Genomic DNA, 20,586 nt, shown 5'->3' on the forward strand with positions numbered 1-20,586 from the left:
TGTTTTTGTATGAACTAAACAAACATTTTAAATAGTATGCTTAGAGGTTATGTATATATTTTTAACTTTGTAGAGAGTAAAGCTAGCTGTTTCCAGTCTTTGTGCTAAGCTAAGCTAATTGACCCCCTGCTGCAGCTTCATATTTGAGGCACAGACATATTTTCATTTAACTCTTGGCAAGAAAACAAATGTTTCCCAAAAAGCCAAGCTATTCTTTTGACTTATTCAATGTATTTTTATGTATTTTTAAGTAAGTCTTCTTGTCCAGGTTGGCAGTTTCCTCCCCCACATACAGGTTAGGTGAATTAGGGACTCTAAATTGCTGTTGGCTTTAAATGAATGTGTGAACAGTTGTCTGTATATATGCGTCAGCTCTGTAACAAACCTGTTCAGGATCTCACCCAATGGTAGCAATTACATCCAGAGGCCCCAAGACCCTGATCATGATAAGTGGATAATGATAATGGATGAATGGAAAAAATAATAAATTTTAATATGGATTATCATTCAGCCAACAAGATTAAGTGTTCTTGTTTTTCTTTCTTCTTCATCTGCATTTGTTGTGTATGTTCAGTGTATCATTCTTGAAAGAAATCTCTCCCACAATATTTGAGTGGGGAAAAAACTTCATGCTATATGATAATTTACAATACAAGGCCCTAAGTGATTCACAAAAATACACAATATGACATGAGAGTTTAGTTTTTGGTTCTTGTAATAAAAAATGTTTTGCTTACTTTACCCAAAAGTTAAATCAGCATATATACTCAAACAAATATTAGGGACAGAATTTATGCGTTGGTCAGTGTGTATCTGTTCAGATCTGCTCTGATCAATTATTCTGATCACTGAGAAGTCCTGTCTGAAATCACAACTTGTACTTCAACCAAAAGGTTTTGAGTTTCCTTCAGTCTAAAAGGCCTGCTGCTGTTTCTTTGTGCTGCATCATCATTAGTTTAGTTTTAGTTTATTTATTTGATAGAACAATAATATTAGGCTTCCTGAAAGCTGCCTTCTAATGTTATTAAAATAGGAATCATAAGTAGTGATTTTAATAGTGTCATTGCACTGAGACATGGCTTGATTTCAGCTGTTTTTAATAAGATTTTTATTATTATAGTGTGAAGAATTAGATTAAAAGAAATGCTGGACCAGACAAACCTGTTTCAATCAGACTGCATGAACAAACTTCAGGAACAAATATCTGAGGTTGTATTGATTTTTTTAAGGTAAAACAGGTTTATTAAGACAGACATCCTAAAGAAGAGGAAGCAAAACAAGTAGGTGAAATGAAGAAGATTTATTAAGCACCTAGGTTGGCTGTTGAAGTAGCAACACAACACTCTTCATTAGGAGAGACAGAATATTTTTTACAAAGTTAAGAGGTTGTGATATGTAGCACAACAAGCAAGTGAAGCTCTGTAAACAGGACCACATTCCCACACACGCACAGTGGTGTCTGCTGTACTACTTGATAAGAATGTGCATGACAGATTGGTTGGTGTAGATTTGTCTCTTCATTTTTGTTTCTTGAGCCTCTCCATCAGGTGGACACTGATGACGGCAGACACCATGATGACCAGACCAACAGAAAACACGACTGTCTTCACCAGACACACAGAGATACCAGCAGAGAGACTCTCTGAACCTGCAACACAACAAAACACTTTTTTATTACAGTTCTGACAACAAATTAACCCAAATACTGTCTTTGGAAAACATTTTGTGTCTTTTTTTAAAGTTGACAAATTTCTGACTTAAAAATGGTCCACATAATTTATTTTACAAATATGTTGTTGATATACAGTAAGTATTCTAATTTATACATTTGAAAATAATTGTAGTACATTTGAGTTTTATGTGCTGTACTTCATGGAAGCAACAACTACACCGACAGTAGACTGTCACTAACACAGACAGAAAGTCACTTAATAGAATAATTGCCATAATTGCCTTTATTTTGTATTTTGCTTTATTAAAAACAGTCCTGCCTGACTAACTGACTAAAACATTTCTACTAAATAGGTCCCATGCAAATGTCATTAAGACTTTATGGTGTGCAAGTTAAATGAACACAACACAAGAATTGAGTATTCTAACCTTCAAAAGTGAGATACTGTATGTTTGCAGGATATTTGTATTGACATGCATTATAACACAGTAAAATATGTTCCTGTAATTTTGTGCAGCACATTTATGATCCCTCTTGCAAAGTTGTAAACCCGTAAAGTTCTATAAAGAGAGATAAAGAGATGTGAGATCTATAAAAACATCACAGTAGTTTACTAAAGTAACATTTAAGTTAAATAACTATCTTCAAATTTTGATTTGATTTCATTGGTGAGGCCCAACAGTCAGAACATTGTCTTTCAGTCTTACCAGCAAGACGGCAGAAACTCTGAATCTCCTTCATGTCTCTGGTCCAGCTGACCTGGTTGCTATGGTTACAGATGATGGAGTCATTCAACAAGTAGACATGGAGAGAAGAGCCAGAGGTTGAGATCTCTGATTGCTCTCCTCCCATCTGATTGCAGGTTTTGGTGTCACATCTAAAAGTGCTGCTGATGTTACGGTCCTGTGTACTGCAGGTCACAGTGAGGTTACAGGAGTCTGCGCTGTTAGAAATAGAGTCCACTGTCAGCTTAACTGGAGACACTGGATCTGGAAAAAAACATCTGTGTGAAGGGTTTTGGAAATCAGGATACTATTATGTCAATATTTCAATTATTTACAATGACAAAATGATAAGAAACGTACTTTGGACTATGACCTTGTATTCAGCTATGATTCAGTCTCTTGCACCAGTCACTAGTGCAACATAATGTCCACTGTCGGCCTGTTGTAGATTCTTTAATAGCAAAGAGCCATTTTGATTAGTCAACTCAACCCTTTCTGAGTACTTTTCAAAGATTTTTTTTTTGTTATCATATGATAACTTTACTACAGAGTAACTGATATTGAATTTCCAAAAAAAATCTTCCGCCTCAGTCAGTCCAACAGGTTTCTTGACTTCCAGAAGTACATCATCTCCTTTCTTCACAAACACAGGAGTCACAGCACCAGACCCTGTAATAACAACAGAGACACATAATCACATTTATATTCATTTATTTTCATAGCATTTGACCTCAAAATGATGAAGCTTGTCGTAGCCAGAAATGATGGATATTTGTTTTTCTTTATTGTTGCTTTCTTCTGGCCTACAATGCTGTATCCTGTTCTTTGAACTTAACTGACATATATTCTTTATCAAACACACACAACACAGTACTTTTAACCTCCTCTGCAGAACATAATAAACAAATAAACACCAACACCAATAATAATAATGATAATCACATTTTTACTAAACCATTTGTATTTGTTTCCATAAATGTTGTTCATATATACTGGATTTTTCAATGAGGCAGAAGGAGGTGATGCCATTTTAACAAACATAGTAATGGAACTGTTTTGTGGAAAAACCACACCAAAGACAAATTATTATTCAAAACAGACTATTTATATATGTTAAAACATGTATGGAGGGGATCTTTAAAGGGGTTGACTCATATCAGCTCTGTCTTAAATCTGTGTTGTTTAACAGCAAATAAAAGCAAAGAACCCTCAAGAAATAATTTTGTTGCTTTTTTGTTGTCTGAGAATTTTTGCTGATTCTTAAAAAAGGGCAATGAAACCCTCATCAAGCTAGAGTATCCCCTTCTTTCCTGCTGCTCTAATAAAAACCTTTAAAATTGCATGTTTGTTCCTAATCATGAGCTCAAAGCTGTAGAACCTCGTAGGACTTTCATTACAGATGATTACAGGCTCTTCAGTTGTTCCCACAATGCTCAGTGCATTAATCATAGAAGTCTGCTCAGGTATCATTGCTGTATCTGTAATAGAATTAAAATGTAATATGTTTGTCCTACCTGCTAATTCTTCACAGAGCAGAAGTCCCAGTATCACAAAGATAAACATCATAGTCTCTGGCTGCCCTGGCTAATTATCATCATGAACACATGCCTGACCACAGTCTGGCTTTTATCAGTTTGTATCTTATTTGTGCAATGCTGTTTGTGTTATGATTTTATCAAGATATTCTATGCTTTTAGTCATTTTCTCATGTCCTCTTATTAATGTCTGTATTTGTATTTGATCATACTTGTGTTTTTGTTTGATTGTAATCATCAATCAAATAATCTCATAATCTCAAAATGTAAAGCACTTTGGTCAACGTCCATTGTTTTACCCTTTTGTTTTATTAAAGCACCAAACATAGAGGATTATGGTGGAGATATGTGCTCTTTGAGTCATTTCTAGTTGTTATTTTGAAATTTCCTTTACTGCTGTTACTTTACTTGAGTTTCAAAGCCTTTTCCACACTGCCAGGAATACAATTCTTTTGGGGAAATACAAGGCAGAAAATTTTGCACCCATGTTTGAACTACTAAATATTTCACTCTCTTAATTTAAAGCTGCACTTTCAGCTGCTGTGTGATGCTGCAGTTGTTTAATACAGTCAAAGGAAAGGACAAAATGCACAGCCAACTGTGGGCAACAAACAGAACATCAGTAGGGGAGAAGGGGATAAATAGAGCCAGTGGGTAAAATGAGCCACCCCCTTTATCTAGGTAACCATAAACAAAAGTAATCATGGGACCACAAATTAAGAAAGTATAGTTCACATTACTCAATCCATCTTGGACTCAAGCACATGGAGAGAGTGGTCAGCAAAACAGAGCAAAAGAAAAGATTTTTCTCATGCCAAGTGAATTCATCATGTTGCTAAAGTTATCAGTCTTGTATCTTAATTAAAATAGATTTGTTTTGGACATTATTACATGTTAATTTAAGTCAGTGTAAGCTACAAAACAAGGTCATAAACTTAGCATAATTGTGGATTTGAGCCACTGTGTGAAACAGTTTTGTCAAAAATGGAGGTTGTGGGGTAAAACGTGCCAGTGATGTTGGGGCCAGTTGAGTCAATGGCTCAATTTACCCACCAAAAATTATTTTCTGATATTCTAGAGACTAGATACACTGTTCATGTTAATGTTTGATCACTGGTTCAAGTGTTACAATGTTGATGAATAAATACCTAATTGTTGACTAATGTTAAGTTTAATCCACACACAAACTTGCTGACTTGCACTCAATTTACCCCCATGCTCATATTACCCCTACCTTGGGGCAAATTGTGCCATAGGATTAACTTTTTTTGATGGCTCATTGTTCTAAAACCATAATAATTAGATAACTTGTTTTAATTTCCATGGGTACACAACAACCTGAGGTGTATATAGTAACTATTATTTGAAACAAATATACTTTCGTTTTGCATAAAACGTGGCTCATGTTACCCCGTTCTCCCCTACTGAGTATTTCAAGTAAAGTAAAAATGGAAAAAAAATCTAACATGGTTGTTTGATTTATTTCTAGGACATCATTCCAGCCTAACGATCTAATCAGAATGCCACAGAAGATGCTCCAGGTCGTCCTTTAAACTCTACCTATGCTTTGGTAGGATTTCCAACTAGACCCACAGGATCCACTGAGAGTAAAAACACCACCCCGTCAGAGACCATTTATGCTCCAGTTAACAAAACTCTGAAATCCAACCACCACCCTGAACTGAAAAACACAGATAATATGCATTCACAGGACTAAATCACAATGTGTCATGATGGATTCTCAGTCCGGCTCAGCCAGAGTAGTCTTCAAACATATTACTCAGAGGTCATACTGGACCGTCCTGCAAGCCTTTTGCTAATGAAACATGGACTGTTAAGTGTAAAGTTAATTAGACACGCGACACGTTTAATAAACTTTGAATAAACAAGTGATCAGCGAGCCGCTCAGCTCTGTGTCTGAGTGCAGCTGGGGCTGCTTGATATAAACACCGTCACATCACCGCAGGGTGGGGCTTATGGGCTCTGACTTGCTGAGGGGGACAAAGGCACGCACCCTGCTCAGTAAAACTGCCCGAGAGAGACGAACAGGAGGAAAAAATAACAGAGGCGGAGGCAGTAAAACTAGTTGATAGGAGCACAGACATGTTTGATTGGCAGCAGAATCAACCAATGGAAGGCTGTAAACAACTTCTACGGTTCAACCTCAGTTTAGTCTCACTAGTGAAGTCTCTGTCTAGATTAAGACCCCTCTACCCCGCACCTCACTTTACAGCAATGTGTAAGATTTGTAATGTGATGTAGTAACAAACATTTGATTTTTAAAAAAAAATGTGTTTTAACGTGCACATTGGCTAATTACTTTCTTCACAATTCTTTAGCTGACTTACAGTAGGTTTGTGTAAAATTTATGGGATCTATTGGCAGAAATATTGGCAGAAATGGAATATAATAATCATAAGTATGTTTTAATTAGTGTATAATCACCTGAAAATAAGAAGTTGTGTTTTTGTTACCTTAGAATGAGCCCTTCATATCTACATAGAGAGTGGGTCTTCTTCCACGGAGCCCGCCATGTTGCACCACCATGTTTCTACAGTAGCCCAGAACGGACAAACCAAACACTGGCTCCTGAGTGGGCCTTTCTCGTGCTTTTTGTGAGTTTCACGGCAGAATGCATTATATAGCACTCATAAAACTGCTATAAATGCATCCAGATTTACTGTTATATTGACAGTCCATTAATCTAAGTGAGATTGTCATTGTTTTACTTGTCTGAAATCATAAAAATGAATGTATGAGGTGTAATTTGAATATTTTGATCTTTTTAAATGTTTTGCATCATGTTTTTTATGTGTGTGTGTGTGTGTGTGTGATTTTGAATATGGCTGTCCCTCTAGGAGCCTATGAATTGAACCTTATTTTGTCCATCAGTGCATTTAAGTTTTTTCCACCTGCATCATGTAGACATGAAAAATATTTGAGTTGAACTCATCATAACTAATTACAGATATCTGAATTTGAGAAGATAAAGTGATGGACTGTTCATTAAAAGTATCGACACTCTGCCTGGAAAGTGTCCATCCTCGTAGGAGCAGAATCACTACTAACTAAATATCAACAATACATACATACTCCCCCCTCACAAAAAACTGATGCTTCCTCTTCCATGTACTGCTACCATGTGACTATAATGATCATGCAGCCACCTGCTGTCTAAAAAGAGAGATGTCAGGCTACAGTTTCTCAGACCAAAATGCCCACAACATATAACATACAACATATTGTTATTATTAGATCTTCCCCCTCTATTGATATTTTTTAAACCCCTCTAAAGAGTCTCTTTTCTTTAGCTTCTTAATTGTCATCATGAAGACATGCCTGACCACACTCTGGCTTTTATCCCTTTGTATTTATTTGTTGTTTGCGCAATGCTGTTTGTGTTATGATTTTATCAAGATATTCTATGCTTTTATTCATTTTCTTATGTTCTCTATTTATGTCTGTATTTTTATTTGAATATAATCATCAATCAAATAATCCCACAATTTAATCTCTCTGTAAAGCACTTTGGTCAACATCCATTGTTTATTAATGTGCTCATTAAAAAAATTGACTTGACTTGACCTGCACCAGAAGTGTCACTACAGAGGAGTCCTGCAGATAGACTGTCTTGCTGTACCTAGCAGAACTTTAATTACCGATGATGCCGGCTCTTCAGTTTTGTCCACAGTGCTAAGTACATTCATATGAGTACTCAAATATTGCTAAAATTACATCTGAAATATATATCGCAACAGTTTCAATGAAAACTGTTCGCATTGAGATCTGTTTTTTATAGTTTTTTTTTATGACAAGTGTGTTGGCAGGAGGGCAGCACATCTCAGGTTGGCATTTACATCTCAGTTTAAATGATGGTGGTTAGACATGACAGACGATAGATATGAATATGTTGGAAATTGTATGGAACGTGTTTTTAATCATTCTCTAATTAACATTAAGCTCTGGGGTGTTAATACTATCTAAAGTGCAGATAGAGAGATCTGTTGAAAAATACTCTTAAATGAGACCGTTCTCTCTAAAAAATTATTTAATAAAGTTGATTATGAGATTAGAGGCCATATTTCATTTCAGCTTTTTCAGTAGGTGTATTCTTTTAGGTTTTTTGTATGATGAGTGTCTTGGCAGGAGGCTGATTTTATTTGTGATAATCAAATTTTCTAAAAATGATGTGAAAAATCAGACTATTTCTTCAGTAGCAAGAGTTTCAATAAAAACTGTTCAGTGGGATCTGTGGATTATGCAGAGACTTCCGAGAAGACAAGTTACCACTAAGCATGGTCACAGGGCACAAATAGTGTTACCACTTCCTCATGCAGCTCATATGCACAATGGCTCTGGTCATTCTTCTCTTTGCTGTTTGTGTGCTGCATTCATGGGAAACACAAGGTAAAACATTTTTCTTTAAATATTTTCTGTTGTTTGACTTTGTTTTCAAAGTCTGGTTGTTGTAGTGAGGCACTACTGGAACTTGTTTTTGATTCAGACATTATTGACACAATATACTATAAAACTGAGCCATGTGTTCACTAAAAATTGTAATTCTTTTCAGATGTTGTAATTTATTACTCCATTCCTATCAATGGTTCAAAAAATTAGGTTTGTTAACATTCTGGTTGATGTAAATGAAAAGAATTACAAAAATCAATGATAAAATATTCTTCAGTACCAGAGAAATTAGAATACGACACATTAAACTAGAATTCTTCATTCTTGTACAAGACCCGAATATATCCAGACAGAGATTTTAAGAAAATTAAAACCTTTTAGTGTTATTAAAGTGATGAATATGGAGTATTATGGTAGAGGCACACACTCTTTATTTTCTGGTTTTAAATTCACTATATCTCTCTTTAAGGCCCACCTCCCGATGAGCCCTCTCTGTTCTGATTGGCCAGTTTTATGCATCAGAGTTGTGTAGCTTTACTGCCAATGCAAAAAAAAAAAAAAAAAAAAAATCTAAATGTTTTTGTTTTATTAAAGTAACGAACATTATGGTGGAGGTATGTGCTCTTTATTTTCTGCTTTCACTTTCAGTAATTCTTTCAGCCGTTCCAGTAGATAACATTCGTGGAGCTTTTAAAATTCAAACTTGAGCTCAACTACTTGTGGAAACCAAGCAGCTGCTAGTTCACTTCCGTCTTTTCCTCAGTGCATTTCTTCACCATCTTTAGTTCCAGAAACCCTTCATTTGTACCGTTTGCATGCTAACATGATGTATACACACACACGCACACACACAGATGGGTCAACTGTACATTTAAACCCACAATGGAAATCATGTTAGACAACTACATTTCCTGTTTGAATCGGACTTGTTTGATCAGATTTGTGGTGTTGTAGCTTTTACAGCCAACTACATTTTCATTGACAGGCAACAAAAAACAACTACATTTTACCACATTATTGCTCAACCACTGTGAGAGGTGAGGGCTCGGGAAGAGTGACAGGAAGTTTGAATGTTGTCTGGCCTCGATGTACATGAGATCTAACCTCTAAATATATTGAACTTTTCGAGTTTTAGGGTTTTTGAATATTAAAGCATTGGACATCTTTCACACCACAACAGTGCAGGACACATGTCCGTATGTGTCTTGCAGGGACTCAATCTCTGCAGGGAGCAGGAATAATATCCACAGGCCAAGTTTATTTGTCACATGTAAGATATCATAAGATTATCATATAAGATAAAATCACAGTGAAATGTAATTCTGCCAGTTCCTTCAATTTGTGCATTAAAAAGAGTTTAAATAGAATAGGAATAGTAATGAGCCTGAGGAAGATCTTACAGATCGAAACATTGCCTCAAAGAAGAGAATAAAAATATTTATTGGGAGCTTAACAGTGTGCAGACCTCACTCCTTTGTACCCCACTCTGCAATATAAAGCCAACTTTAAACTTGCTTTAACAGCTCAAATTTGACAGCCATTTATTAATCCTTCACCTCAATAAACAAACGAATAAACACAAACATTAATAAATATGAAAAGAAAATAATAACAAACTACCAAAATAATTAATTTTCAATCAAATTATGACCACTATAAAAACACTAATGATTAAATATGCACATACATGATTTTGACATCTGTTCTTTTTTGATATGTTCTTTTAGGGTCCACAGCTGTGACTCCTGTGTTTGTGAAGCAGGGAGATGATGTACTTCTGGAAGTCAAGGAATATATTAAGCTCACTGAGGGGGAACATTTTTTTTGGATATTCAATGCCACTTACTCTGTAGTAAGATTATCATATGATAACCAAAAAAAAATCTTTGAAAAGTACTCAGGAAGGGTTGAGTTGCCTGATCAAAATCGCTCTTTGCTATTAAAGAATCTACAACAGGCCGACAGTGGACGTTATGTTGCACTAGTGACTGGTGAAAGAGACCGAAACATAGCTGAATACAAGGTCATTGTCCAAAGTAAGTTTCTTATCATTTTTTCATTATAATTTTGAAATGTTGACACAATAGTACTCTAATTTCCAAAACCCTTCACATAAATGTTGTTTTTCCAGATCCAGTGTCTCCAGTTAAGCTGTCAGTGGACTCTGTGTCTAACAGCACAGAGTCTTGTAACCTCACTGTGACCTGCAGTACACACAACTTTCACATCAACAGCACTTTTAGATGTGACAACCAAACCTGCAATCAGGAGGGAAAAGAGCAACCAGAGGACACAACGTCTGGCTCTTCTCTCCATGTCTACTTGCTGAATGACTCCATCATCTGTAACCACAGCAACCAGGTCAACTGGACCAAAGACATGAAGGAGATTCAGGATTTCTGCCCTCTAAATACTGGTGAGACTGAAAGACATAACAGCTAACTGACAATAATGCACAGTTTACACACACTGCTTGTCATGCAGTGGAAATCACCCTCATCCATAAAGATTTATTACCAAATACTGCGGGGGACAACATATTAACATCCATTGACTTTTAGAGGGTTGGTGGTCCAAAACTCTTTGAGGTTTAACTCAGACAGAGAGATTATTTCTGCCACCCAGAAATTATTATGAAATTTAAACTGCAATCTTAAAATATGTCAACATCTCTGATCTATTTTTTGTTTGTTTGTTTGTTTATTTACAGCTACTAATGGGAGACTAAGAATAGGCATCATAGTCAGCTGTTTGGTCGTCATCTTTGTATTTGCTTTGGCCTTTTCAAAAGAATCACTATAAGTAAGTTCCAATGTAAATTTCAGCACAAGAGTAATAATGTAATTAAAATCTTCATCGCTGTTTGTATTTGAATTCCAGTATTGTAGCAGAGAATATCTACCACACCCACAAACCTCCTATGTATGAATAAAAAAATGCCACCAGAATGATTGAAGTCCAACTGAAATTAAAATATATATTTTGCTTTGGAAACATAGACCTGCTTGGTAAAAGAGGTTTCTTGAGTTCTCTTAAAGCAAAAAAGTTGTTACTTTCACTTAATTTTTTTAGTCTAAGGCTCTTTCTGTAAATACCAAAAATATGCCATTGGGTGATTCCTTTTCTGTCATTCCCACCTTTACAAGCTGAAACAACTCCTCTCTCCTATATAAAAACTCGACTGAATATCTATCAACCAGTAACAATAATGGTGAAGCTCGTAACAAAAGGAGCAAAGTTTAAACTTAATTAAATAAGATTATGAAGAACATCAACTGGATCTTTTTCATTCATTTCTGTTGTTCAAATGCAAATCAAGTTTTGTCCAAACTGCTCCAAAAAAATTCGACCTAAAAGACAAAGTCCCTCCCACTACAGTGAACTCCAGAACAAGATAAACATCATATTTTGTATTTGAGCTCAATAAGCATCAACAGGTTTATTTTCTTTTTCTGCCAAAATCTGTCCATCTTGAATTTTACATGTTGTTTTGCTTCCTGAATTAATCTTGCTAACCTCAATCATGATAGCCTTTATTATTATCATTATTATCATTATTATTATTAAGCAAATCAACAATGTTTTTTGACAGACCAACAGTGCAAAAACAGTAAATGCTGTTCCTCAGGTGAGCGCCACAGTGTTGTTGTTTTCTTTTTTTTTTCTACATGTGTTACGGCTGCATGTATTTTCTGTGGTTTCTGTCCTTTTCCTCTCCTGTCTATTGCTCTGCTCAGGTCTCCTCCACATAATCAGTCTACAGTGAGGTGCACCTGGCGAGGGAGGAAGGGTTAAATGCTCCAGATCCCTGCTGCAGAGAAGGGAGCTTCCTGTTTGTGGACCACTGGTCTTGCCTCTCAGCCTGGGACTTTATGTTATTTAGTTTTTCTGTTGTATTTTGATTGTTTTTTTAGCATTTATTTAGCCTCCTGGTTGTTTTGTATGTTTTTGTCAATAAATCCCATGGTTTGGGGTATTTTAAAAGGTGCTGGAGTTTTATTTTTGGTAAATGGTGGAATGTTGTTCGCCCCATAGGGCCGACTAAGGGTGGGTCATAACAACATAACTCTCCCAACTTTGCTTGTCAAACTGAGGAACAGAATTTCACATTGTGAATAATTTAACAGTCAATTAAAAACCTTGTGTCAGTTCAAGTGGAACAGAAATGCAGCCTTCCTAATGCACTGGTCAGCTTATAACCACGCACACTGAACACTTTATCCTAATGACTTGGCAGTCTATCTAAATGATCTCCATCTCTGCTATAACAGCTACTTCACCCAGTCTGCTGTACTGGTGCTGCTGCTTGCTTCTACTGAACCTGCCACATGCAGATGCCACTGTTTGTGCTGCTTTCTTGTGTTTAAATGTCTTGCTGTGAACTGAATTATTTCCAGATGTACCACGACCCACCTGTCCAAACCTGCAGTTTGAGTTCTCATTGAACAGCAGGTTTGAATATATACTGTAGGGGAGAACGAGGTAAATCAAGCCAGTGGGTAAAATGAGCCACCCCCTTTATCCAGGTAACCGTAAACAAAAGTAATCATGGGACCACAAATTAAGAAAGTATGGTTCACATTACTCAATCTGTCTTGGACTCAAGCACATGGAGAGAGTGGTCAGCAAAACAGAGCAAAAAAAAAAGATTTTTCTCATGCCAAGTGAATTCATCATGTTACTAAAGTTATCAGTCTTGTATCTTAATAAAAAAAGATGAGTTTTGGACATTATTACATGTTAATTTAAGTCAGTATAAGCTACAAAACAAGGTCATAAACTTAGCATAATTGTTGATTTGAGCCACTGTGTGAAACAGTTTTGTCAAAAATGGAGGTTGTGGGGTAAAACATGCCAGTGATGTTGGGGTCAGTTGAGTCAATGGCTCAATTTACCCCCAAAAATTATCTTCTGATATTCTAGAGACTAGAGACACTGTTCATGTTAATGTTTGATCACTGGTTCGAGTGTTACAATGTTGATGAATAAATACCTAATTGTTGACTAATGTTAAGTTTAAGCCAAACACAAACTTGCTGAACATACAGATGGGTGACAAATTAAAGGAAAAGCCAACATAAAGTGTCTTAGTAAGGTGTTGGACCAGCAGAACAGCTTCAATGCACCTTGGCAATGATTCTACAAGTCTCTGGAATTATTCTGGAGGGATGAACATCATTCTTCAAAAAGATATTCCCTCATTTGTTCTTTTGATGATGGTGGTGGAGAGCGCTGTGGAACACATCAGTCCAAAAAAATGTCTAACATGGTCGTTTGATTTATTTCTAGGACATCAATCCAGTGCAAAGACCTAATCAGAATGCCACAGAAGACGCTTCAGGTCATCCTTTAAACTTTAACTTTAACTTTAAATGCGCCCTGCTCAGTAAAACTGCCCAAGAGAGAAGAACAGGAGAAAAAAAACCGAGGTAGAGGCAGTAAAACTAGTCAATAGGAGCACAGACATGTTTGATTGGCAGCAGAATCAACCAATGGAGGGCTGTAGACTGCTTCTACGGTTCAACCTCAGTTTAGTCTCACTAGTGAAGTCTCTGTCTGGATTAAGACCCCTCTACCCGGCACCTCACCTTACAGCAATGTGTAAGATTTGTAATGTGATGTAGTAACATTTGACTTTTTTAAAAATTTTGTTTTAACGTGCACAATTACTTTCTTCACAATTCTTTAGCTGACTTACAGTAGGTTTGTGTAAGATTTATGGGATCTATTGGCAGAAATATTGGCAGAAATGGAATATAATAATCATAAGTATGTTTTAATTAGTGTATAATCACCTGAAAATAAGAATGGTTGTGTTTTTGTTACCTTAGAATGAGCCCTTTATATCTACATAGAGAGTGGGTCTTCTTCCACGGAGCCCGCCATGTTGCACCACCATGTTTCTACAGTAGCCCAGAACGGACAAACCAAACACTGGCTCCTGAGTGGGCCTTTCGCGTGCTTTTTGTGAGTTTAATGGCAGAATGCATTATATAGCACTCATAAAACTGCTATAAATGCATCCAGATTTACTGTTATATTGACAGTCCATGAATCTAAGTGAGACTGTCATTGTTTTACTTGTCTGAAATCATAAAAATGAATGTTTGAGGTGTAATTTGAATATTTTGATCTTTTTTTAATGTTTTGCATCGTGTTTTTTCTTTGTGTGTGTGTGTGTGTGATTTTGAGTATGGCTGTCCTACTAGGAGCCTATGAATCGAACCTTATTTGTGTGCATTTACAGTGCATTTAAGTTTTTTCCACCTGCATCATGTAGACATGAAAAATATTTGAGTTGAACTCATCATAACTAATTACAGATATCTGAATTTGAGAAGATAAAGTGATGGACTGTTCGTTAAAAGTATTGACACTCACGCCTTCTGGAAAGTGTCCATCCTCGCAGGAGCAGAATCACTACTAACTAAATATCAACAATACATACATACTCCCCCTCACAAAAAACAGATGCTTCCTCTTCCATGTACTGCTACAATGTGACCATAATGACCATGCAGCCACCTGCTGTCTAAAAAGAGAGATGTCAGGCTACAGTTTCTCAGACCAAAATGCCCACAACATATAACATACAACATATTATTATTATTACTATAAAAAGTTTACCATCAACAATTAGATCTTCCCCCTCTATTGATATTTTTTAAACCCCTCTTAAGACCCATCTCTTTTCTTTAGCCTCTTAATTGTCAGCATGAAGACATGCCTGACCACACTCTTGCCTTTATCTGTATTTTTATTTGTTGTTTGTGCAATGCTGTTTGTGTTATGATTTTATCAAGATATTCATTTTCTTATATCCTCTTATTCATGTCTGTGTTTATATTTGATCATTCCTGTGTTTTTTTTTCATATTGTAATCATCCATCAAATAATCCCATAATTTAATCTCTCTGTAAAGCACTTTGGTCAGTGTCCATTGTTTTTAAATGGGCTCTTTAAAATAATTGACTTGACTTGACCTGCACCAGAAGTGTCACTACAGAGGAGCCCTGCAGGTAGACTGTCTTGCTGTACCTAGCAGAACTTTAATTACATTAATATTCTGAATTCATTTGTGTTGCTCTAATATTGCTAAAATTACATGTGAAATATGTATCGCAACAGTTTAAATAAAAACTTCACATTGAGATCTGTGGATCGTACAGTGACTTAAAGAAGACCAGGTGCTGCTGAGCCCAGTACACTTATTCTTTTAGTTTTTTATGACGAGTGTGTTGGCAGGAGGGCAGCACATCTCGGGTTGGCATTTACATCTCAGTGTAAATGCCAACATGGTTGTTTTAAGTTGCACATGTTAAACATTGAAGAGTCTCTCCTTTCACCATTGACGTGTGGGAGACATCTGTACTTTCATATGATTTTTGAGTTACTAAAAACATGAAATTAAAAATGGACATTTTGTCAAAGCCTTTTAATCTTCAGTCTAGACGACAAGGACATGAAGAGTAAATCGTCTACAGTGGAAAATGAGTTGTAAGATGATGACACCAGAAGTGAGTGTTAAGAGGTGTGAATATGAAATGAAAGTGATGTTGTAAATCACTGATAATTATTTTGTTCTGATGGAAATGTGTGATGATGATGGTTAGACATGACAGATGAAGTATGATGGATATGAATATGTTGGAAATGATATGGAACATGTGTTTTTAACCTTTTTAACCGTTCTTTAATTAACATTAAGCTCAGGAGTGTTAACGCTGTCTAAAGTGCAGATAGATCTGTTCAAAACATATTTTCAAATGAGACCGTTCTCTCTAAAAAATGACTTAAACTTGATTATGAGATTAAAGGCCATATTTAATTTCAGCTTTTTCAGTAGTGTATTCTTTTAGGTTTTTTTATGATGAGTGTCTTGGCAGGAGGCTGATTTTTTTTGTGGTAATCAAATATTCCAAAAATGATGTGAAAAATCAGACTCTTCAGTAGCAAGAGTTTCAATAAAAAACTGCTCAGTGAGATCTGTGGCTTGTACAGAGACTTCCGAGAAGACAAGTTACCACTCAGCATGGTCACAGTTCACAAATAGTGTTACCACTTCCTCATACAGCTCATATGCACAATGGCTCTTGTCATTCTTCTCTTTGCTGTTTGTGTGCTGCATTCATGGGAAACACAAGGTAAAACAGTTTTCTTTAAATATTTTCTGTTGTTTGACTTTGTTTTCAAAGTCTGATTGTTGTAGTGAGGCACTACTGGAACTTGTTGTTGTCATGTATTACTCCATCCCAATCCATTGTCCAAAAAATGGGGTTTGTTAATGTTCTGGTTGATGTAAATGAGAAAAATTACAATAATCAATGATAAGATAAGAAATTTGAACACAATACATTAAACTAGAATTCTTCATTCTTGTACAAGACCAGAATATATTCAGACAGAGATTTTTAAAAAATTAAAACGTTTTTGTGTTATTAAAATAATGAATATAGAGTATTATAGTAGAGGCACGCGCTCTTTATTTTCTGGTTTTACTTTCAGTATATCTCTACATTTGTGGAGCTTTTGACATTCAGTATATTTTCTTTCAATATCTGCACTGTTAGGCTGATTTATCTTTAAAGATGACCTATAATGCTCATATCAACTCTAAATTTTTAGAGTAGCTTTGCATGATTCACACTTGAAAAACTCCTTATTTATCTTATACTGGCCCTTTATGCAGCCCCTCAGTATACACTGTTTCTCTTTACAGGCAGTTTTAGTTCCTGTCTCTTTAAGGCCCCCCTCCCGATGAACCCACACTGTTCTGATGGCCAGTTTTACGTATCAGAGTTGTGTAACTTTACCGCCAATGCAACCCATCGACTGTATATAAATATGGACAACACGTCTCCACTTCCTACCGCGATGCAAAAGTGAGGCCAAAATATCTCCTTTCTGCCATCTTGCTTGCGTGATATCTTTGGAGACAGAGTCTGTGCAGTAAAGTCGGGTGGCAGGATGAAGGCCTGCAGAACAAGCCCCCTTAGCCATCCTGCTGCCTGACGGAGGTTTGAGAGCAGCTGTCACAGCTGTCAATCATGATGTCAGACCCCCTTTCTATATCGTGAAATAACTAATTAACAACAAACTTTTCAGAAAAAATGAGCACTTGGACAAACAGCAGTGTGATAAGAACTACCTGAAATTACAGAAACCATCTCTGGGAAAAATGTCCCATTCACTAACATGGAGGGGGCGGGACTTATGACCTATACTGCAGCCAGCCACCAGGGGGTGATTGAGATGTCTTGGCTTCACTTTTTGGGATCTGTCATGACGTCTATATTTATATACAGTCAATGATGCAAACCAAACATTTCCTGCTTTACTGTCTCAAATTAAAAGCTTTTAAATGACTAAAAACCAGGAGACTGTTATTGTGAAGAATTCACAGGAAATTAAACATGTTCCTCAGTAAAGTAGCAGAGCTTTATTAGCAGTACTAAAAACCAGTTGAAACAACAACATATGGAGATATTTGGAGCTATCTGTTCAGCGAATCAGTTAGAAATAACACAGAGAGGAATAGTACAACTAGAAACAGCCAGAGTGATGATGATGTTTGATGTAGAGCTGCAGACGACCAGCCAATAGGTAAACTACTTATTTTACTTTGTAATGCAGTCATGGCTCAGCGTGACCACCCCCAGAGCAGAGTAGTGAACTTGTGCTGTGCATCTAGCAGATGACCATATAAAGAAATCTGTCACAAGCTGATGTCGGCTCGGGCTGAAAGTAGAAAAAAACCCTTTGAAACTGAGTATTCAGAGCAGTCTGAAGCCGACACACAGGGATTACTTTTACATACGTTTACCTCGTTATTTGACACATTGTCCGCTTTTAACATGAACATCTGACATTGTGACATTATATATAGGACTGAAAATAAGGAAAGCATAATATGTCCCCTTTAATTTATTTTTATCTTAATTATGTTTTCTATAAATTGAGTTTTGCAACATGAGAATCTGAATGTAGTTTCAAAGCCTAAGATGTGGGCGGCGATTCAGACGTCTGGAACCAGGCAAAATCAGTCACATCATATTCTTTTAAATCAATTAAGTATCAATCCTGATTTCCTGGGAGTCCTGATATATTAAAACAAACAATGAAACACTGAGACAGTCCCCAAATTCTTTTTACAGACTTTACAACTTTATTTACAAAAAGGGTATGAATATGGACAAGATGTAGAGACACAACCTTAAAATGCAGAGTAAGATTACACAAATTAATGAGAGAACCACAATAAATTATGATTATTGAAAAAATGACATAAAAAGGGCTCAATATCGTCACAGAGGTTTAGGACAAACCTGAACTCATTTTCCCTGTAACATGTGCATCTGTGTGTGTGTGTGTGTGTGTGTGTGTGTGTGTGTGTGTGTGTGTGTGTGTCAGAGCATTTTTTGGTCACCACATTAGGTGAACAGGTTCTATTTTGTACTTACATATTACATTTGTTAGTGTGAGAAAAGAGCTGCTGAAATGTAGAACAGCATTTATTCTCACAGAAAATCTGTTAAAATCACTTGAGGAAGTCAAACGTTCACTTCCTTTTTTCTCAGTACATTTTTGACGGCCTTTTTTAAATTCTTCAAACATTTGTTTGTATTGCTTGACATGTGCTAAAATGATGCAGACTTGTGTGTCTTCCTCTGTTTGTCTTGGGTTATAATTGCTTACATATTGCTATCCATGACAAAGATTAGTGTCCATATCAATACAAGCAGCCACATACCATCCATATAACTATATGTATATATTTATATATTTAAATCTACAGTGAAGAGCTCGTCATAAAACTACGTCACTATTGGAGGAACTGCAGCTTCTGTCTTCTCACTCTTTGTTGAACCTCTAAAACTCTTTTTCCTGATAAATTCAACTTGTTTGAATAAATTTACAGTGTTATAGCAGAGATTTTACAAATTGCAAACATCCCAACTGGCAACAGTTCATTACCAGGTGTCAATTACAATGAAATTATGCTAAATTATTAATAATTGTGATTTTGGTCTGAGTAACTGTAGCCAGATTAATCTCTTTTTAGACAGCAGGTGGCTGCATGATGATTATGGTCACATTGTAGCAGCAGCACATGGAAGAGGAAGTATCTGTATTTTGTTAGGGTGGAGTATGTATGTATTGTTTATATTTAGTTAGTGTTGATTCTGCTCCTATGAGGATGGACACTTTCAGGAAAGCATGAGGGTCAATTCTTAACTTTTCCATCACTTTATCTTCTCAATTTCAAATATCTGTAATTAGTTATGTCTCTGTGAACAATGATGCAGTGGAAGAAAACTATAAATACATTGACAGACAACATAAGGTTCAAATCAGAGGCTCCTCGCTCAGGGGACAGCCCTACTCAAAATCACACACACACACACACATAAAACCAAAACAAACAAACAAAAAAGCAATGCAAAATATCTAAAACATATCAGGTGATATGTTATTGCAAAATGCATTATGTAGCATTAATAAAAATGCTATAAATGCACCAAGAATCATCATTACATAGACAGTCCATTAATCTAAATGAGTGTCTGCCATTATTTTACTAAAAGTAATTTAAAAACATTAATCAGTGTGGCAGCAACTGATTAATGTCAGGTGAAAGCAACATTCATTTTTTATTTTATTTCTGTTCTTTTTACAGGGTCCAGTGATGTGACAACTGTGTTTGTGCAGAAAGGGAAAGATTTACATCTGGATGTTAAGAAATCTGTTCCAGTTGAAGACAATGAATTTAGATGGAAATTCAATAATACTCACAATGTAGTAAGATTACCTCCTGATAAAAGAACAAAAACAAGTGGCAGTTATGTAGGAAGGGCTGAGTTATCTCTACAAAATCTCTCTTTGCTGTTGAAGAATGTGCAACAAAATGACAGTGGAGATTACACTGCATCGATAATTGGGGACAAATACCAACATCTAGCTGAATACAAGGTCATAATTCAAGGTAGGTTTCATTAGATTTCAAATGTTGATACATCGTCGGACCCTATTTTATAATCTTTCACACCTATTTTTCCCCCTAGATCCAGTGTCTCCAGTTAACCTGTCAGTGGACTCTGTGTGTGTCAGCACAGAGTCCTGTAACCTCACTGTGAGCTGCAGGACAGAGCGCTCTCACATCAGCAGCACTTTTAGATGTGACACTCAAACCTGCTATCAGAAGGGAGGAGAGCGATCAGAGGTCACATCCTCTGATTCTTCTCTCCAT

General features: G+C 36.2%; 1 protein-coding gene and 1 long non-coding RNA gene across 2 annotated transcripts in view; one reads left to right on the top strand and one right to left on the bottom strand.

The window, feature by feature from the left end:
- LOC122994026 overlaps positions 1–20,586 on the bottom strand; it is a 103,598-nt gene that overhangs the window by 55,002 nt on the left and 28,010 nt on the right. The window lies entirely within an intron of this gene.
- The window catches only part of LOC122994024, a 105,454-nt gene continuing 101,257 nt past the window's right edge, over positions 16,390–20,586 (top strand). The window contains exon 1 of the mRNA XM_044368556.1: positions 16,390–16,483. Within this exon, the coding sequence (XP_044224491.1) occupies positions 16,426–16,483 (58 nt within the window). The 5' untranslated portion in view covers positions 16,390–16,425. The remainder of the gene's footprint in view (positions 16,484–20,586) is intronic.

Source organism: Thunnus albacares, chromosome 12 (genome assembly GCF_914725855.1).
Source record: "Thunnus albacares chromosome 12, fThuAlb1.1, whole genome shotgun sequence".
Lineage (NCBI taxonomy): Eukaryota > Metazoa > Chordata > Actinopteri > Scombriformes > Scombridae > Thunnus > Thunnus albacares.